General features: G+C 38.6%; 1 protein-coding gene across 4 annotated transcripts in view; it reads left to right on the forward strand.

The window, feature by feature from the left end:
* sgk3 (serum/glucocorticoid regulated kinase family member 3) overlaps window positions 1-22,344 on the forward strand; it is a 90,824-nt gene that overhangs the window by 60,274 nt on the left and 8,206 nt on the right. For all 4 annotated transcript variants that reach the window (XM_060822684.1, XM_060822683.1, XM_060822685.1 and 1 more), the window contains 10 exons: window positions 1,121-1,208; window positions 1,338-1,387; window positions 1,868-1,925; window positions 2,044-2,127; window positions 2,217-2,348; window positions 4,254-4,366; window positions 7,442-7,478; window positions 10,083-10,169; window positions 12,914-13,009; window positions 16,983-17,138. In XM_060822684.1, the coding sequence (XP_060678667.1) occupies window positions 1,121-1,208; window positions 1,338-1,387; window positions 1,868-1,925; window positions 2,044-2,127; window positions 2,217-2,348; window positions 4,254-4,366; window positions 7,442-7,478; window positions 10,083-10,169; window positions 12,914-13,009; window positions 16,983-17,138 (901 nt within the window). The remainder of the gene's footprint in view (window positions 1-1,120; window positions 1,209-1,337; window positions 1,388-1,867; window positions 1,926-2,043; window positions 2,128-2,216; window positions 2,349-4,253; window positions 4,367-7,441; window positions 7,479-10,082; window positions 10,170-12,913; window positions 13,010-16,982; window positions 17,139-22,344) is intronic.

Raw genomic sequence — 22,344 nt, forward strand, 5'->3', positions numbered from 1 at the left:
CACTTGTACCCCTAGGTCCTTAAGTTTGGCAACATTCACCAGTAAGTGTATATGTCCTGCCCTGATTTGCCTTGCCAAAATGCAACACCTTACATTTATCTAAATTCAACTCCATCAACCACTCCTCATTCCATTGGCCTATCTGATCAAGGTCTCATTATATTCTGAAATAACCTTTTTCGCTATCCACTACAACACCAATTTTTCAAAACTAGGAAAGTTTGAGAGAAATAGGAATATTGTTTTCATGTTCTCATGATCTTCTGAATCTAGATTTCTAATTGTAACTCAATCGAATTAATTCCACTGTTCAAACAGGTTAATGTTAAGTAATGTGAACTTGAAACCTATCAAATTAAAACTACATCAACTAATTTGAAAAAAATTGCAGAAAAACTTAGCAGGTCTAGTAGAATCTGAGGGGCAAAAGCAAAGTTAACATTTTGGGTCCAGTGACCTTTCTTCATTATTAAAATTTGAAAAAGCACTTTATTGTTAACCACCTACAGAGATTTACTGTCATAGTGTATACTTTCTACTACAGTTTGGTTTACTGTCATAGTGTATACCTTCTACTACAGTTTGCAATAGATTTGAGTGAAGTGCATGTGTTGAATTTGCTATGCTCAGAAGACATTATAAATTCTCCAATTCAGGGGTAATTCCTACATTCGTGTTTCAGCTCTCAAATAGATTAAATGTTTAATTGCCACAATACAATGTTTTGGAATGTCTTAAAAATGCACAAAATGACAGGCAGGAAGTAGCAGATGGTCCATAAAGCCACACTTGTGATGCTTAGAGCTCCTCAGCGCACTCATAATTAAAAGTTAGCTAAAATAAATTGGGTCTTTTTTTTAAAAAAAAAGTAAAGATAAAAGTCCCTCGTGTGTTGGAAACCAGTGGGGGAGGCCATTTGGCCATGATAGTGTCAACTGCTACTTGACTTTTGTAAGCTGTGACCTCCGCTCTGTTGAAATTTCCAGCGATCTGTCACTATATCTTATGACTTAATCAACACATTTTGTATAAACATTTGTTTTATTCTATCAAAGCTATTTCTTCAGAACATCGCAGCATACTGCCATTGGAAAAAATTTGATTCTTTTTATTTCTTTAGCCTTGAAGTTCGAGCATTTCTTCAAATGGATAACCCAAAGAATCAGTCAGATCCATCAGAAGATGAAGATGAAAAGCCTAGTCGTGTGGTACTGTATACCCAGATAAATCTTTAATTTTTAAGATGTGTTTGGTCTCACTGAGATTGAGGGACTATTATCTGTCATTTATTATTGAGCTTGTGTCACAGAAGGCTAAGAGCATTTTTATTTCTACAGCAACATTCTACCTCTGAAAGCATTTATCTTGGTGCCTCAGGAAATCCCCAGTGAGTATCTTATGGCTCTGGTTAATTATTTGCATATTTTAAAATAAAATTAGGTAACCTTGCTATTAAAGATTTGAAGTCAAAGAAATAAGGTGCAGAAGTAGTAGAGACATGAGGCAAATCTTTTCACCCAGAAGGTGATGGGAGTCTGGAATTTACTATCAGGTTTGATAGTTTAGGTGGAAACCCTTGATTCGTTTAAAAGCAACTTGGATCCACACCTGGAATACAGTAATCTACAAGGCTTTAGACTAGGTTCTGACAAATAGGATAAGAATAGCAGCCAGTTTATTCAAGTCAGTGCAGATACCAAGAGCTGAATGGCCTCTTGTTGTTGTTGTTGCGCTGTAACTTTTCTATGGCTCTAACTGACATCTGGTTAAGTTGTTGAATTTTATATTACCTAAATTCTAATTTCATGCTTTATCTTAATACCTCACTAAACTTGCTGACTTTTATTGCCTTGGTGTTTTATTTCAGGGCTATGCCAACAGACTTTACTTTCTTAAAGCTAATTGGCAAGGGAAGCTTTGGCAAGGTAAGATTTTTATATGCTCAGCATTTTCTTTGGTCTGCTGATGCATCAGCTGCTTTTCCTTCATTTTGTCCTTTTTTTATGTCTTATTGGATTATAATTACAAAATAACTTTTCTTAGGTTTTACTTGCGAAACATAAAACTGATGGGAAATTTTATGCAATTAAGGTCTTGCATAAGAAAGTAATCCTAAAGAAGAAAGAGGTAACATGTCACTTATTGCCAGAGATTTCTTGATATGTTCTTGATTTTGTGCATGCATTTCAGATATGAAAATATTTTCTTTTATGCAGCAAAGGCACATCATGGCTGAGCGAAATGTGTTGTTGAAAAATGTGAAACACCCATTTCTGGTTGGGCTTCATTATTCATTTCAAACCACAGACAAGCTCTACTTTGTCCTGGATTTTATCAATGGTGGAGAGGTTAGTATTGCTCGTCTGCTACAAACAGGTAACTGAGTTGTAATGTTTTACCCACTGAGAGAAACAGACTGTAGTATGTGACCTCTTGAAAAAATTCCCACTAATGTTGAAGTCAAAGGACAATACTAAGTATCTATACTGATAAAAAACAAAAAGAAAACAATTTTTTTTTGTTTTCTTTTCCTACCCTTGAATCTATGGTATGTAGCAATAGGATGATAATCCGTTTCAAAGACTCTGCCTGTGTTATAAGAGAACAAAACATATGTGATGACTTTGAGTTGAGCCACTCACCTGAGGAAACAGTTTATTACCTTCTCTATTTCCCCCACCAACTATTTGACTTAACTTCTTTCACCCCAGAAATAAGAAATTAATTCTCCTCAAACATTTTATAATCTTTATTTAATCTTCTACCTTCAAGACTTCATATTTGAGCCCATAAAGTTCTGCTAACCATAACTTAAATTTGTGACCCATTCATCAATAACACTATACTTGGGGACAAGTCAGTTTCCAAATCATCACTGCATACTTTCAATTTTTGTTTAAATCCTTTTTATATCATGTCTTCATATCTCTGGTAATCTCCACAACTGTCAATAAAATTCTGTTGCTCCCACTTTGGTCACTAGTGTATGCCTCGTTCCTTCAGCCTCCCAGCTCTAAACTACAGAATTCTCTCCCTAAACCTCTGTACATCTTTGAAAATGTTGTTTGGAACCTACTTCTTTGAATAAGCTTTTAGTCACCTCTGCTAATTTATTTCTCTTCAATCTTGTCAATTTTTGCATGCCATGAAGTGGAGGTACTGGTGTTGGACTGGAAAGGACAAGTTTCACCTGACAATGGAGCAACATTCCAAAAGCTTGTGATTTCAAATAAACCTATTGGACTATAAACTGGTGTCATGTGACTTCTGAATTTTTGCATGATAACACTCCTTTGCAGAACTTAGATTCCAAAAGAGACCAATAATTTTAAATAATATATTTAATTTTCAGTGACCAACCGAAAGGATCAAGTGAAAAATTAAGTTTCAAGACTTTTACTTCAATAAATGAACAAAAAGTAACATTCACTGAAAATTGTAGGGAACCTATGTATTAAACTATGGAAACTATATCATGACCCTTTAACACCACTTAAAAAGTCCACACCTACATTATAATTCATTGCCCACTATCCATAGGAAAGACAAATTTTATATGAAATAGTCCAAAACTACTCCCAAAATCCAATCTCCTTATTTCATGGAATCTCAAGGTCAACTGAAGGTCAAAAGGCACTTCGACTTTTCAGGCAATGAAGAAAATTCTGAATCAACGGGCAGTGAGGCCTGCGCCTTCATTGCTTCTCACTTTCCCCATTCATCCCATCCATGTCAGGACAAATCTTCTGATGCCTCAGATTGTCATGTGATGTCTCTGTCTTCTGCATTCTGCCTAACTACACCCAGCTGCAGTTCCTTGAGACTTCCAAGTCTGTCTCTCTAGCTGAAGTTCAGGGACAAAGACTAACCAGCTGCTATTGCCTTTGTTTCAGATGTGAATATTTTGCACCTTGCTCCTCGCAGCTCTTGACTTTGGCCCCATCACCATGGCAACCACTCTGTTGTAAGGTGGAATTCCTAATAGATCACATGATTCTCTTCAATTCTACATTTTACCTTGAATTAAGGAGACAGCACTAAGCATTAATCATTTAAACACTTGAAAATTTTATTCCAGATGTTATAATTCTACTGCATTTTCTTTCCCCTGACTCCCATTAAGGAAGAGTAGCCTTTAATATTCACTTATTGTGGAAAAAGAGAATGATTGTGCACCCTTCATGGGGAGTAACATAGAATGTCTGTCTTCTGTATTTGAGAACTATGAATTAATTCTTATGAACTATTTTCAGTTGTTTTTCCATCTACAAAGGGAGCGTTGCTTCTCTGAAGACCGAGCCAGATTCTATGCTGCAGAAATGGCCAGTGCCCTGGGATATTTGCATTCACTCAACATTGTTTACAGGTATCCCATTCAACACTTAAAGGGATTCATTGCTGTCTTTGGTAATAGCTTCATACTGTACAACATAATTTTGTGAACAGTTGAACCATGAGTTAATGTGTGTTGAATGGGAATACAAGCAAATCTTACCTGACTGTCCAAAGGCATATGATGTATGTTCTATCATATTCTTGACTTTTGCTTTTTAGTGGTGGAGGGGCATTGGGAAATTGAAACATGCTTCACACCACAAAATACACAATCTAATGAGCTTCTCCATTAACCATAACATGCATGTGACTGGTCCAGTTGAATTTGTCATCTATGTTGAAACCCCAAGATTGTGATGAAATTACCATTGAATTTCAGGAATGAGTGATTTAGATTTTCTCATTTAAAGACCATTGAAAGAAGGGCCAGGAAATGGTACAAGTTAGCTTGCCTCATAGTTAGACCAGGCTTGCATGTTGTTTGCCTTGCGATATGTGGGGTATGTATCTGAGAAATTGCCATAGAAGTGGTACATGGCGATATATCAGCAAACAGTTCCACTTCTACCAAACATCTGAGCGCTCAGGATCTGGGTACCCTGTTACGTGAATCTTAAAATGTTAATATGCAGATACATCAAGTGATCAGCAAAGCAAATGGAATGCCCGTGTCTGTTGCAAAGGTAGCAGAGAAAATAAAATCACAAATTATTTCAGTGTGACCACATCTGGAGTACTATGTATAAGTTTGATCCCTTAATTAAGAAAGGATACAGGCTCATGGAAGCAGTTCAAAAATTTTTTACTTGATTCCTTCCTAGGATGAAGAGGTTATCTAATCAAGAAGGGTTGACAGGGTTGGTCATATCCCCATTTGAGATTTTTAACTAGCCACAACTATTTCTTTCATGCTAGGTTTGGTTTTAACTGCTAGTTTCTCATTGGAGCTGCTTGGTGCCATGTTCTACCAAGTGCTAACTTTCCCTCAAAGGCTATCACACTTGATTCAACTCTTAATAATAATAAGAGCTGGAGTGGGCCATTTGGCCTTTTCAATCTGGTCCACCATTTAGTAAGATCATGATTGATCTGCTTCAACATTTTCCTGCACTATCCCCATATCTCTTGATGTTTTTAAATATGTAGAAATCTATGAATTTTGGTCTTGAATGAACTCTTCAGCCAACTGAGGCAGAGAATTCCAGATTTGCCACCCTCTTGAGTAAAGAAATTCTTCCTCATCTGAGTCCTAACTGGCCAGCCCCATACTTCAAACACCCTGCCCCCTCGTTCCAAATCCTCCACCCAGCAGGAACATGTTTTATGCAGCTACCATGAATCCCTGTAATAATTTTAAATGTTTGAATGAGATTGCCTCTCATTCTTCTAAATTCCAGAGAATGTAGACCCAGTCTATTTAATGCTTCCTCGTAGGACAGCAACGATTCCATGACAGGAATAAAATTGAACATTCCACTTCCTCTATCGCAGTAGCCAAGAAAGTGAAGTTGAGACCACAATCAGGTCAGCGATGATCAAATAGAATGGTAGAGTTGGTTCAATGGACCGAATTCCTGACTCCTTCTAAGCAGACTCTTGTACCTCGTTTAAATTAAGGCTATCGTCGGGCCTGGAACTGAATGATCTTGGAATCCAAACTAAGTGTTAATGAACCGGTTATTGGTGAACGTTTACTGCTTTATAGTTCTTTTGCAGCTCCTTTCATCAATTTGCTGAATGATTTGGTAGTAAGCTAACAGGGTGGTAGCTTGCAAAATTGGATTTGCTCTGTTTGTGGGCAGAAGAAACAATCCATTAAATCCTTTTTTGGCTTGTGTAAGCAATTTGTTTCTCTGCAAAGATAAATGCAAGATGCTGCATTTTGGAAAAGCAAATCAGAGCAGGACTTACACACTTAATGGAAAGGTCCTGGGCAGTGTTGCTGAACAAAGAGACCTTGGAGTGCAGGTTCATAGCTCCTTGAAAGTAGAGTTGTAGGTAGACAGGATAGTGAAGGTGTTTTGTATGTTTTCTTTTTTTTGGTCAGAGCATTGAGTATAGGAGTTGGGAGGTCATGTTGTGGCTGTACAGGACATTGGTTAGGTCAATGTTGCTTCCAATTCTGCTCTCCCTCCTATCAGAAGGATATTGTGAAACTTGGAAGGGTTCAGAAAAGACTTAAGGATATTGCCAGTATTGGAGGATTTGAGATTTTGGCTGGGGTTGTTTTCCCTGGAACATCGGAGGCTGAGGGGTGACCTTATAGAGGTTTAGAAAATCATGAGGGGCATGGATAGGGTAAATAGACAAGGTATTTTCCTGCATGTGGGGGAGACCAGAACTAGAGGGCATAGGCTTAGGGTGAGAGGGGAAAGATATAAAAGGGAGCTGAGGGGGAACTTTTTCATGCATGTATGGAATGAGCTGTCAGAACAACTGGTATAGGCTGGTACAATTACAACATTTAAAAATTAACTGGATGGGTATATAAATAGGAAGGGTTAAAAAGGATATGGGACTAGAATAGGTTAGGATCTGGTCAGCATGGACAAGTTGGACTGAAGGGCCTGGTTTTGTGTTGTACATCTCTATGACTCTGATTCTCAAACCTTTTTGCACAGTAATTTAGACAGCATTAGAGAACAGGTATGTGACTGCACAGCTTAAAGAGAGCACTAGACAGAATATCCCTAAACAATATTGCACATTTACCAGCACAGTCCCTGCAGGCCTTTCAGCTTCACCATACACCATCCTGAAGATTTGCAAATCTTTTACCACTTGCATTCTGTTTGTGCATTTAGATGATTCTCATCTCACCCTTGGGCATGCCAATTTCCGAATGGTACCAGCTACTGAATGCCTCCTGATGGGATTGATTATCCTAATGGCATTTTTGACGATACTGCTGTGTATATGTACTTGCTTACCTGATATGTTTATACTAGGAACAAGTAGTTTTTTTTTATTGTTTTGGATTTGAAATTTAATTGATCAATGATTTTCTGAACTTTCTTCAATTTTCTTATTGCAGTACCAAATTTGCTGTTTGATTAATTTAGAAACCTTTGGAAAACATATATCAATTTATTTCTTTTCATAATAGGGATCTGAAACCAGAAAATATCCTTTTAGACTCGCAGGTATGCATATGAATTTCTTATTAGTAAAGCATTTGGGTTTGCCAGTTGAGCATCTAGACCTCTGGTATAACCATGATGTGGAGGTGCTGTGTTGGACTGGGGTGTACAAAGTTAGAAATCACACAACACCAGGTTATAGTACAGCAGGTTTAATTGGAAGCACTAGCTTTCAGAGCACCGCTCCTTCATCAGGTGGTTGCAATGACTGAGCAGCGCTCCAAAAGCTAGTGCTTCCAATTAAACTTGTTGGACTATAACCTGGCGTTGTGATTTTTCACTTTAAACAGATATAACCTGTATGGTTAATTTCTGTTGTTAGTCCAATGCATGAAAAACGCGAAATCAGGATAGATCAGACCAAGATATTAACTACAGTATTATGATTAGGTTTAAATCTAGAACTATTTCTTAATAAAAATTGTTCATAGTCTATTGATTTATACAAAACTCGAGCATTGGTGGAAAAGTAAATGGTTTTTTAAAATCTTTCATCTTGCACTGATCAGGACAATTCACAGTAATTACAAAGTAAAGAGAAAACAACATTTACACTTTGAGGGTGGGGGCTGATTGGTTGGAAAGTGGTCTGCAATTGGCAGAGGCATTGCCGTGGAGAATGCACTAGTTAGATGATCACTGCCCACTAACCGTCCAGCTTATTTCAATTTTAAAGCAGGTTGACTTTGAAGGCATTACACCATAGGTATGAACCCAAATGACGATTCTACATTGGTTAACAGTATACTCTGTGTAATATTTGCTAAATAATGCTGTGTTTATATACTGGATGCTACATATTAATATAAATATTAATAATCCTGTTCTTTGCAGATAGAACATGTACACACAACTGCACCTATTCCAACTCAACAAAATGGGTGACAGCTATTCTAATTCATTTCTCAGAGAAATGCCTTGCAAATCTTGTATCCTAAAGGTACAGAACACTGATAGGAGGGAATAGAGGCATGATGACTGCTGCCCAAGATATTGGGCATTAACCTGCATGGTGCTCTAAATATCGTACATATCAACTGAGCATTGATGCAGTTTAGCCCTTTGCAGTTGCAATGCATCTCAGAATTTACATTGCCTGTGACAGGATGTGTGTGTGCGTGTTGTCAGTGCACCTTTTACCATGAACCACGACTAAACTTCTCATCCTGACTCTGCCATGAGGTCCATTTATTTGAATGAATATAGTTCTTTTCCCTCTTTGTATGGAGGATACCAATAGATCTCCCTAGGCCTGTTCTGAGGCTGCAGTATTCCTTGCTAGAGGTAGTGTATTTCACTAAGCATCTCCTTAGCTAATCAGCGATGTCGCACAGACTGTGTTTCATGCTGAGGCTGACATAAAAGAATTGCAACTTGACCAACTCTAGTAGTACAAACTCAAAACACTCAGCAGCGGCCATGAAAAAACAATCAGCAACTAACCTGAAATCCTTTTGATATTCCCTTTCAACAGAGCTGGTGAAATGTCCTTTCTGCTAGGTGCAAATTTGGCTGTGTAAAATTGAGAAGGTTTTATTTGCAGCGTTTGAGTTGAAAAGCCATCAAAGCAAAATCATACTGTATGCTGATTAGCATCATTCTGTCCTAACTTTGCATAATTCCAGGGTATATTCTCCTTGCCTCTGCTAAGAACCTAACCCAAATGCATCTATTATGGCCCACTCCAAATATTTTCAAATTGTGCGTGGACTCTCTCTTTGGACCCAAAAGGGCACAATGCAACTGAATATTGTACCCACCATTTGTGTTTGTTTGTGGTTTGCACACATTACAGCTACTTTTCCAATGGAGTTACATAGTTCCATAGAATTACACAGCACAGAAACTTATCCATGCTGACCAGATATCCTAAACTGATCTGGTCCCATTGTCCAGTATTTGGCCAGTAATCTAAAAGTGGCCTCACCAATGCCCTGTACAGAGGCAAAATGACCTCCCAACTTCTACGTTTAATGTTCTGACCAGTGAAGGTGTGCTTCTTCGCCACCCTGTCTACCTGCAACTCCACTTTCAAGGAACATTGCATTTGCACTCCTGGGTACCCTTCTTTGAGGGGCATCAGTAAACGAGAAGGACTTTTACAACAACCGTTATGTTGTCGTCATTAGATTCTAATTCTAGATATGCACTGAATTCAAATTTCCCCATCTGTCATGGTGGGATTGAAATCCATGTCCCCAGAACATAACCATATTTTGAATCATTAATGTACATATTTGTCTCTACTTGCCAGTCTACTTTAGGCTATAATTTTAAAAACTGCTATTCAACTGTTGAAAATAAATTCATTAGTGTTGCTGGAGTATTACAAGTTTGCAATTATAATTATTTAATTGCCTATTTTAACTAATGAAAAAAACTGTCAAGGCAATAAACCTGAAAAAAGTAGAAAATGATGTAAACTCTGATTAGGCTGCTCAGCATCTGTAAAGCACAAAAGTAAGTGTTCCTCAGGCTAATGAAGAATCTGTACCCAAATGTTGCACGGGCTTTTCTGTTGAAGATGATTGACTTTGACTTTGTTTATATCCCGTTTATAAATTGTCTTTTGTTCTGTTATTAGCTGGTGTTTGTTTTGTGTTTCAGGGGCACATAGCTTTAACAGATTTTGGTCTTTGTAAAGAAGGAATGGCTTGCACTGACACCACATCTACTTTCTGTGGAACACCAGAGGTGCTCAATTTTTAAATATATTTTTGTACTGGCAAGTATTTTCAGCACTGTTTCACCATGCTTGCTGATGTGCCACCTTTCCTGCTTGTGGATATGTATCTCAGCAGTACTAATTAAAAATCTGTCTATCCTTCTCAAATGTATTGAGTATCCTGGTGTCCAACACACTCTAGGGGTCTTTGAAAGAAGTAATTCCTTGTCCTGTTTCAAATCTGCTATTCCTGATCCTAAAGCTATGACCCCTCATTCTCGATTACACCATGAGAAACATCCACTCTAAATCCATTTTTGTCAATCACCTTGAGCATTCTTGTATAACTCAATTAGATCTCCTCTCATCCTGTTGAACTCTAGCGAACACAGGTCTTAACTTCTCGATCTCTTCTTGTGTGTTTCCCTTATCAGATGTACTGGTATACAAAATTCTCTTGAGCTCACTTTGTAAACTCTGTTTTAAATTGTGTATCTCCCCCCCCCATTATATTATTACTATTCTACATTATGATAAATAAAACCCTTCATTTAAATTACTATGTAGTGTTTACACCTATCTGCTATTTTCTTTGCAAGTTTCCTCTTCTACAGCCCATGCTATCAACTAATTCCAAGATAATGTATCCAGCAATATAACAGCAAAATTCTTTGAATAGAGTAATATTCAATATCCAGTCCTGTCCTTAACTAAGTCAGGCCTCTGTTATCACCATTGCACTTTATTTTTATTTGCCTATCTATGCCAGAAGCGCACCAATCCTGGTAAATGTAATTTTGACTTCATTGCATGTCACTTGTTATTCTGAAACCACCTAATGTTTTGCCTTTTCTTACTCTAGTCTCTAACTAATCTTCTGTGTGCCACCTTCTGATGGAACATTGTGGTTCACATCATCCTTTGAACCCTCTCCAATATCACTACCAAACAGTGCCACCACCAGTATATTGGTCACTGCACTGCACTGCATTGTTAAGGTACAATATTATAATTTCCACCTTGACAAAACCAAGGATCCAATGTCCTTCCACCTCCACTCTACCTCATCCCACATTCATGTCCTAATCTCCTCCTCCTCTCTACACTCACCCATTTCTGATGCTGAGTATAATCCAAATGTTTTACCATTTCAGGTTTCTACCTCCTTGGTGCTATAACCTTTTGGTTATCATCCTAGTCCAGTCTGTGTTTAGCAGATGTTCCATGTCATCCTTGATTTAGCTACGAGGGAGGCAATGTTCTATCCTCTGGAAACATCCACCCTACCTCTGGCCACAGAAATGTCTGTCTGTTCCCCTTCCTAAAAAATCCCCAAGTGTTATTCTCTCATACCTCTGTGCCCCCACCTCCCTGCTTCTGGGCCTGTCATAGTGCCGTGGACTTGGCTGTGGCTGCACACTCGAGATTCTACAGTGAGACTAACTTAATTTTTATTAAAATATTTATTAATATACTTAATTTATTGAAATATTCAGAACTCTTTAGCATTATATCCCTTGTTATTTAAACTTTATCCCTTAGATTTGATTATTTTAACATTTCTGGATAAATTAGAATGAAGGTAAGGAGAAAGTTGTTCAGCCAGAGTGGTGAATCCATGGAATTCATTCCCACAGCAGGTTGTGGAGGCCAGAACATTAAGTATATTTAAAACGGAGGTAGATAGGTTCTTCAATATCAAGGGGATCAAGGATTATGGGATGAAAGTGAGAGAATGGGGTTAAGAAACCTATCAGCCCTGATTGAATGGCAGAGCAGATTCGATAGGCCGAATGGCCTAATTTCTGCTTCTGTGTCCTATGGTTTAAATGATCAAATCTGTTTTGGCTTTTAATAACAACTTCTCTAGTCTTGCTTTATAGTTAATTAATTAAAGTTAAAAGTTTACCAGTTTACTTGATCCATGTCATTCATTGTGTTGTAATGTAATTTTGTGACTTATCTCTACTCTGATCTTGTGCCACTGCTGCTCCTTCTGTCTATGCTGTGCTCTCAAGTCGAATCTATTGGCCAGGCCAACAACTACTTTTGCAAGAATGAGCAAAAGTTGGGTAGATCTTTTAATTTTTTTCTAGAGATGGGCGCACTGTATAGAAAATATTTGGTTCATCATCCCAGACTGTTAATTGAATCAAAATGGAGAGCAGAAGTGAAGATCAAATGTGGCCACAGAATACAATTTTTAAGGAACAGCTTGGTCACCTGTAATTTTCCTTTGATTAAACAATGGATGAAATGTCAACATTTTGCTGTTGTTAAAACCCCCACATAGCTAAGTTTCAGGAATGTGTATCTTTTAAAACATGCAACTTCTGAAATTAAAATTCTTATGAAACATTCAGTTGAGAAGGAAATCCGTTCAAGTTCTTGTGAACGAAAACATTGTTTTGGCTTGAGGTTCCCTCTATAAACAGTTGAGAGATACTGCAAGGTAATTAAAGCCTCTATAGCTAGGATTCAACAAGAAGCTCTGTCATATTTTATTTTTAGGTCACTGTTTGGGATCTAGGAAATATTGACAAATTTAGCTTATCTACTCCTTACCCTTTCCAAACAGTATCGTGTGTATCTTTATCATGGACTAGAAAGATGGAGCAGGAATTGAACATGAGCTTAACCTATTCCAAACAAAAAGTTTGTCATGAACCAGAGAAAATGCACAAACGACTAAGACAACAATGCAAAGCCTCAAGATGTTTCTTAAGAGTTGGGTTACAGCATTGTAGTAAGTGTTTATTTCTTTGTATTTCAGTACCTTGCACCAGAAGTGCTCAGAAAGCAACCTTATGATAACACCGTTGATTGGTGGTGCCTTGGCTCTGTTCTGTTTGAAATGCTGTATGGCCTGGTATGTAATTGCATGTTTTCTTGAACGTTTACTGATTTTTTTTTATATATATAGTTTCAAATGGTGTAAGGCCATTTTTATTTCTGAAGTCAGTTGTTATCAACTTATTCAGCAATTTGAAAACAATAGTGCATTGTATTTGGTGAGCAATCCAGAAGTTGAGAATCAAAATCCCATTAGAGTCCTTTATGAAATGGGTTAGTCTTAAAACAATTATCATAAAAATGCCAGATTTTCATTAAAACTTAACTCATTCATTACGTCACTGCATTGGAACAGCTTGGCTAGCAATACTGCAAATTCTGAAGCCGGTCTTGGGAATTAGAGCCAGAGTGTTTTCAGGGCCCATAGCCTTGGGTATTTTCAGTGCCTCCCACCATTTCTTGATATTGTGTAGAGTGAATTGAATTGACTGAAGAATGTTATCTGTGATGCTGGGAACCTCTGAATAAAGCCAAAATGGATCACCCATGCAGCATTTCTGACTGAAGATTGTTGCAAATTCTTCAACATTTTTGTTTACATTGTGCTGGGCTCCCCGTTTGAGGAAGGGGATGTTTATAGAACCACCTCCACCACTGAGCTGTTTAACTGTCCACTACCATTTGCAATTGGGTGTAGTAGGTCTGCAGACCATACACCTGACGTGTTGGTTATGAAATTGCTTAGTTTCTTCTATCACTGGTTATTTAGAATTCGATTTTGTTGTGATGTATACTCAAGTACAAATCTACAGGACTTAAGTGAAAAGTGTACAATGTTGCTAAAGCACGCCATTTTAAGTAGAAAGTGTCTAGTTACAAATATTAGATACTAAAATAGATTAGGTACAAAAGTAGAAAAACAAAGGAAAAAGGTAAACGTTCAACATTATAGTTCTTCATAGTATAAATTATGAAAATAAAGTTAAAAGATAGACATTACAGTTGTCCTATAGCTTGGGTGCTTTTCAGATGTGGTCTTGCTCTTCCCTCGATCCTGGGCTGACCCCAACCAGACTTGCAAGCCGATGACCGCCATCTGTGGCCGGCTTTTTTTAAATTCATTCATGGGATGAGGAGATCGCTCGCTAGGCCAGCATTTATTGCCCATCTGTTATTGCCCCAGGGGTAGTTAAGAGTCAATCACATTGCTGTGGTTTGGAATCCCATGTAGTCCAGACCAGGTAAGGATCACAATTTCCTTCCCTAAGTGACTTTAGTGAACCAGATGGGTTTTTCTGACAATCGTCAATGGATTTGTGGTCATCGTGAAGACTCCTAATTTCAGTTATTTACTGAATTCACATTCCACAATCTGCCATTGTGGGATTTGATTCCAGGTCATCGGAACATTACTGGGTCTCTAGATTAACAGTCCAGTGATAGATAATACCATTAGGCAATTGTCTCCCCAGTGGCTGACCGCACCTGGCCTCTGTGCGCTGACTGTCAGCTGCCCTGCTCTGGGCCTGCTCATTGCTGGCCATCCCGCTCCTGGTGCTGCTCTTGGTATGCCCTCCTGCATTTTTCTTTGAGTCAGTGTTAATCCCCTGACGTCACTGTAATGGTAGAGTAGAAGATATGTAAAGCTGTGAAATTGCAGGCTGTGTTTGAATGCAATTTAACTACTGTATATGGTGACAGCACCTCAGATGCGCAGTTTTCAGCTGCTAGATCTGTTTGAATTCTATCCCAATTAGCGTGGTGACATTGCCACACACCCACAATGGGCGGTATCCTAAATATAGACTTGGTCTGGTGGGGGGGATGTTGTTTGAATCCAATATTAAGGAAGTAGTAATGGGACATATGAAAGTCAAAAAGCATGATTTTATGAAGGGTAAATCGTGCAGGAGTTCTTCAAACAAGCAAAGTAGATAATAGGGGTCCTGTAAATATAGTATATATCTGGATTTCCAAAGGCATCTAATAAGGTCCTGTGTAAGAGGTTGGTACACAAGATAAGATTATACGGAGTTAGGGGCAATATCTATTTCTTTTTAAATCGATCTGTTCAGAGATGTTATTACAGACCTCTGGAGCAGGTGAGAGGTTTGGTTAACCGATAGAAAGCAGAGCACCAAGATAAATGGATCTTTTTCTGGTTGGCAAGCTGTAACCCATGGGGTACCACAGGGTTTGGTCCTTGGGGCCCCAATTACTTACAACTCATGTTAATGGCTTAGATGCAGAGATAGAATTTATTAACCCATTGAAATAGGTGGGAAAGTAAGTTGCAATGAAAGAGAGAATTGTTCTGCACTTGGAAAGGCAAGATTTGATTGGGGATAGTCAGCATGGCTTTGTCGGAGGAAGGTCATGTCTAACAAATCTGACAGAATTTTTGAAGGAGATAACCAGGCATACAGGTGAGGGAAATACAGTTGATGTAATTTTGTATTAGATTAGATTAGACTTAGTGTGGAAACAGGCCCTTCGGCCCAACAAGTCCACACCGACCCGCCGAAGCGCAACCCACCCATACCCCTACATTTACCCCTTACCTAACACTACGGGCAATTTAGCTTGGCCAATTCACCTGACCCGCACATCTTTGTGACTGTGGGAGGAAACCGGAGCACCCGGAGGAAACCCACACAGACACGGGGAGAACGTGCAAACTCCACACAGTCAGCCCCCTGAGTATCTTTGACCAGGTTCACCTGGGTGACGGATTAAAGAGAACAGTTTTATTTAAAAGGAGAAAATCTGCAGAAAACTCCAACACGAAAAGGGACTTGTGCACAAAATGCAAACCTAGCATACAGGTGCTGCAGGTAATCAGGAAGACCAATGGAATGTTGGCCTTTTATTTTAAGGGGCTTGGAATATAAGAGTAGGGATGTCTTACTGCACCCAAGCTGGTGAGATCACATCTGGAGTACTGTGTGCAACTTGGTCCTCTTATTTAGGGAAACATATAATTTTCATTGGAGACTGTTCAGAACAAGTTCCCTAGGATGATCCATGATATAGAGGGATTGTTTTGAGTAAAGGTTGAACAGATTCAGACTCTACTAAACTGGAATTTAGAAGAATGAGAGGTGATCTCATTGAAACATATATACAATTTTGAAGGGGCTTGACTAGATAAATGCTGAGAAGATGTTTCCCATCATGGGAAAGTTTAGGACTAGAGGGCATAGTCTCAGAATAAAGGAGTGCTAATTTAAAGCTGAAATGAGGAGGAATTTCTTTTGAGGGTTGAATGTCTTTGCAACAGAGCAGTGGAGCTTGTGTACGTTTAAGGCTGAGATAGATTCTTGATCAGTAGGGGAGTCGCGAGTTATTATGGGGAAAAGCACTGGAACATGAGGAACGTTGGAGCAACCATGATCCCAATGAATGTGGAACAAGCTCAATGGACCAAATGGCCTATTTCTGTTCCTATTTCTTGTGGTCTTAACCATGCAAAATATAAACACAGGTAGCAAGGGCTCTTACAAATAAAAATATTTTTGAAATAATATTTACTTTTAAAACTGTTACTTTTTCTTTTTAAAGTGAATGTTGGCCTCTTAGAGGACGAGACTGGGGAGTTATTAATTAACCCAAATAGCAGACACAAAAGCAGTGCTTTGCCTCAGTTTCATAGTAGAGAATGCTGAAACCCCCCAATAATAATGTGTACAGTAATGTAGAGATTATAGAGCATGAGAAAACTAAAACAACTGCCAATACTAGGGAAAAGGTTTGATTGATAGATTGGTTGGTTAATTGATTGATAGATCAGACTACTGAGAATAAAAGCAGACAAGCCCCCAGGTTTGATGGCCTACATCCAAGGGTTCCAGTAGATTGGAAAATACTAATTTAAAGACCTTAAACAAAAAAGTGGAAGGCAGAATGCAGGAAACTATAGACTGCATTTTGTATATAGCCCTGAGAATACAAAGCTATTAGAGGAGGAAGATATTTGTTTCAAATGGATAACTCTGACATAGTCAAAACAAAATAAGTCAGCAAAATCAATGTTTGTTTTTTTTTTGCAGCCTCCTTTCTATAGTCGAGATACTGCTGAGATGTACGAATACATCCTTCACAAGCCTTTGCAGCTGAGGCCTGGAGCAAGTGACGAAGCCTGTTCAATCCTGGAAGGATTACTGGAAAAAGAGAGGGAGAGAAGACTAGGAGCAAAGGATGATTTTGTAAGAAGTTCTTGTCAAACCTTGAAGTCATCCACCATTTACTAGCAGTTAGGCAATAAACAAGATTCAGAGTCAGAAAGTGTGACGCTAGAAAAGCACAGCTGGTCAGGGAACATCTGAGGAGCAGGAGAGTCGACATTTTGAGCAGGACATTCCTGATTAAGAGCTTTACTCAAAACGTTGACTCTCCTGCTCCTTGGATGCTGCCTGACTGGCTGTGCTTTTCCAGCACCACACTTTTTTTTTGATTCTGATCTCTAGCATCTGCAGTTAATAAACAAGGTTCCTCACTAGCTCAAAAAAAATCTGCTTCGTAGCATATTTTTTTGGGTTGCATTCAGGTCTACTTTCAAACAATTTTGCTAAGTGTTCATTTTAGCTAAGTAAGCAGCCTCACCTCTTGATGTATTAGTTACATAGTCCAACCACTGACATTCAAGAACAGAGAAAGCAATTAGACTTGGGGTCATTCTCTGGGAATATGCTGGTGCAGATCACTTGTGCCCTGTTCCAGCCTTGCAACATTCTGTGACATGTTCCTTGCATCCCTTGAAATTTCACTCTTCCTATAACCTTTCGGTTTTTAAAACTCAATCTTTGCACTATCACTAACTTCTTCTTTGAATTTATCTTTTTAGACTTTTGATGATGTACTGTTGACTTTGACTTTTCATCATTATTTCTCAAATCAAGTCAGAGTTCTTTGTGAAAGGACATTATTCTTTTAAGGAGTACTTGTTAGGCTCAGTCTTTATGATAATCCACTCAAGACTTGAGTGTAAAATCTAGGCATACTTTGAGGAAATGCTGCACTATCAGTTCAAAACTCAAGTTAGATTGATTCTCAGCTAATATTTTATAGCATTTGTAAATATCTAGATTATTGTAGCTATGCATGCAAGTCTGCCACAACTTAATGTGTTGAATTTGGAAGAATGTATTATCCCTCTCAAAAACCTACCACTTCCTGATTTTCTCTGTCTCCCTTTTTAGTATTCTTTAGTATTCATGCTTCTGAGTAAATTGTGCCTCAACTCTGCATTCAGGGCTTAACTTCAGTCCTACTTTTTTTATTCTACATCTTCCTATAAATTGTGCTAAAGCTTTTTTGTGATTTAATGGTACAAAATAAAGACATGTTGCAGCTGCACTGTTAAAAAATATTACATAAGATATTAACAAATTGCATTTTCATACATCCGCACTTTGCGGTCATAATGGCAGGTAGAAAGAAAAATTATCACAAACTAGTGGTCAAAATAATGGCTTATGAACTTAGAACAAGCTGTCAGTAACTAGTACCACACAAGGCTAATAGAACTAGGAGGAGAAAGTGAGGTCTGCAGATGCTGGAGATCAGAGCTGAAAATGCGTTGCTGGAAAAGCGCAGCAGGTCAGGCAGCATCCAAGGAACAGGAAATTTGACGTTTCGGGCGATTCCCAAAGAAGGGCTTATGCCTGAAACGTCGAATTTCCTGTTCCTTGGATGCTGCCTGACCTGCTGCGCTTTTCCAGCAACACATTTTCAGCTCTAATAGAAATAGGAACAGGGGTAAGCCTTTCAGCCCCTCAAGCCTGCTCTGCCATTGAATATGATCATGACTCACTGGCAACTATATAAATGAAACTATGCAAATGAAATCACCAATGTTTTTGCTTTTTAAAGATTTTAAGTATAGTACACCAAAATAATTAACATCATTGAACTTTAACTCTTCTATCCCAAATGACTGAATATTAAAGGTGGCCTACTAATCTGTTAAGATTTACAACGGTGTGTATTTTAAGAAAATAAGGAAAACTTGTATTTGGATAGTGCCGTTCAAGATCACTGCAATATCAAAGAAGTACTATTAAAACAGTGACCACATTTCAAAATAGGGAGCACGGCAATCAATTTGTGCACAGCAAACTCCCTCAAACATCAGCACAATAATGACCAGATATTCTGTAATGTAATATTGATCGAGGGTATTGGCCAGAATACTGGAATGGCATCCTTGCCCCTCTTCAGAAATAATCTATCAGGATCTTTTATGTCCATCTGAAAGGGCAGTTGATGATTCTGTTTAATGTCTGGTTCAAAAGATGGCCCATGTTTGAGGAGGTGATGATGTAGTGGCAATGACATGAGATTTGCAATCCAGAATCCCAGGATATTGTTCTGGCAACATGAATTCAAAGACCACCGTGGCAGATGGTGAAATTTGAATTCAATGAAAATCTGAAATAAAGATCTGACCTAATGGCAATTTGTAACCACTGTTGATTGTTATAAGGATCCATCTGATTTAATAATATTCTTTTATAGAAGGATACTGCTATCTTTGTGTAATCTGGTCTGCATGTGACTCCAGATCCACAGCAATATGGTTTACTCTTAACTGGCCTCGGGAGAATAAATGCAGGCTCAGCCAGAAACACTCATGTTTCATGAACATTTTTAAAAATGTTTGACAATACAAAACTCCTTTAATCGAATGTGTTGGTCGAAAATGGTGCACTCAGTCCAGGAGTAAGACTTGAATCTGCAACGTTCTGACTTTAGACTGACTGATTCTTGACTCTTCTTTCCCTTTTTTCCTAACTCTTATCCTTTCTTTTGGGTTCCTTTTTATATTCCTGTATACCACTCTTTTCATGTGTGTATACATCAAAAAGTTGAATTCTACTGTTAATACATAGATTCCTCTTTGAGAAAGCCTTGGTCATCTACCCTAATATCTCCTATAGATTTGATGCAGAACAGAAGGAGGCCATTCAGCCCATACTGTCCATAGCTCATAGTAATTAAGGCGTAGATCCAAGCACTTTCAAGTGTTTAAGGTCTCTGCCTCCACCACCAACTCAGGCAGCGCATTCCACTCACCTCCATTCTCTGTATAAAATGTTTTTCCTCGCATCCACTCTATTCCTTCTCCCACTTAGCTTGAATTTATGATCCCTGGTTTTTGAACATTCTGCCAAGGGAAACAGACTCCTCCTATCCACTCTCTCTCTCTACCCTTCACAATTTTGTGTACCTCAATCATGTCATCCTTCAGCCTTCCCTGTTCCAAGGGAAACCATTCCAATCTCTCCTCATAGCTAAAATTCTCCAGTCCTGGCAACATTCTAGTTAATTGTCTCTGCACTCTTCTGAGAACAATTACATCCTTCCTGCAGTTGTGGTCTCACCAATGTCTTTTACCACTTCATCATATTCCTACTTTTACATTATATACCTTTGCTAATGCAGAACAGCATTCTGCGTACCTTCTTTACAACCCTATTTACATGTACTGCTACTTTTAGGAACCTGTCACTCTAACCCCCTCAGTATGTTCCTGTTTATTGTGTATTCCTTTTTTATTAAGATTACTTAGTGTGGAAACAGGCCCTTCGGCCCAACAAGTCCACACCGACCCGCCGAAGCGCAACCTGCCCAGACCCATTCCCCTACATTTACCCCTTCACCTAACATTACGGGCAATTTAGCTTGGGCAATTCACCTAACCTGCACATTTTTGGATTGTGGGAGGAAACCGGAGCACCCGGAGGGAATCCACGCAGACACGGAGAGAATGTGCAAACTCCACACAGACAGTTGCCTGAGGTGGGAATTGAACCCGGGTCTCTGACGTTGAGACAGCAGTGCTAACCACTGTGCCACTCACAAATACATTGGCCTCACTAAATGCATTGCCTCACAGTTATCAGAATTGAATTCCATCTACCACTTACTTGCCCAATCACTATATCATTTTGGAACTTGCAGCTATCTTCTACACTATGCAGCCAATCTTTCTGTCTGCAAACTTCCCAGTTTGTGCCCCATGTTCAAGGCCAAATCATTAATATCTAAAATAAACAGCTGGGGTCCCAACACCAAACATTAGCTTGAAACAGCATTCCATTGACAAGTGTAGCAATCAAACATTGCCAGTTCTGAAGAAGGATCACTGGACCCAAAATGTTAACTCTGCTTTCTCTCCACAGATATTACCACACCAGCTGTGATTTTCCAGCAATTTCTGTTTTTTATATTGACCGTTGTCTTAGTGAAAGGTAACAAAGGGTAACTTTGGCACATTATCCCTTTACCTTTTTTGGGCAGTGTACCATGTGGGAACTTGGCAATTGCCTTCCTAATATCCACTGCACTTACTTATCGATCCCCCCTTATCACTTTCTCAAAAAATTCAATCAAATTTGTAAGTCATGACCTTCCCTTAACAGAGCTGAAAATGTGTTGCTGGTTAAAGTGCAGCAGGTCAGGCAGCATCCAAGGAACAGGAAATTCGACGTTTCGGGCATAAGCCCTTCATCAGGAATTGCCCGAAACGTCGAATTTCCTGTTCCTTGGATGCTGCCTGACCTGCTGCGCTTTAACCAGCAACACATTTTCAGCTCTGATCTCCAGCATCTGCAGACCTCACTTTTTACTCTTCCCTTAACACAGCCATGCTGATTATTTCTGACTAGTCGATGTCTTTCTAAGTGACAGTTTATCTGATCTTTCTGATCTGATTCTAACAATTTGTCCACCAATGAAGTAACTTCACTGGTCAATAATTGTTTGACATTTCCTTTGTGCCCTTTTTTAAACAACAAAAAAACACATTTGCATTCCTCCAGTTCTCTAGCACCTTATCTGTGTCTGCAAAATAATCCTCAGAGCATCTGTATTTCCCCTGACCTCTTTTTAATATCCCAGGGAATAATCCATCTGGCCCTGGCAACTTATTCACTTTCAATCTACAGGATTCCAACTCCCAACTCTTCCTCTCATGATTATTTTGTCTAATATTTTACACTGCTCCTCCTATGTACATATCATCCCCTTCCTTTGTAAGTATGGAGACAAAAATATCATTTAAAATTTTTCCTATATCCTCTATCTTTATATAGGTTCCTTCTTCATCTCTGATAGATCCCACTTTTCCCTTTTAATTATGCTTTTGTTCTGAATATTACTGGTAAAACATATTTGGGTTTTCCTTTCTCTTGGTTGCAAATTTTTGTTATGCCCTTTCTTTGCTTTCCTTTTTTTTAAGCTTGATTTCTGTACTTCCTATACTCCTCTATGCTATCTGCAGTGTTGAGGTGGTTTTGTTTTTGAGACTATCATAAGTTTTCTTTTACTGTTTAATCTTCTTTTCTATATTTTTAGACAACTATAGGGGTACAGATTTGGCATTACCATTTATATTTTTGGAGGGGCGAT

This window comes from Hemiscyllium ocellatum, chromosome 4 (assembly GCF_020745735.1).
Source record: "Hemiscyllium ocellatum isolate sHemOce1 chromosome 4, sHemOce1.pat.X.cur, whole genome shotgun sequence".
In the NCBI taxonomy this organism is placed as follows: Eukaryota; Metazoa; Chordata; class Chondrichthyes; order Orectolobiformes; family Hemiscylliidae; genus Hemiscyllium; species Hemiscyllium ocellatum.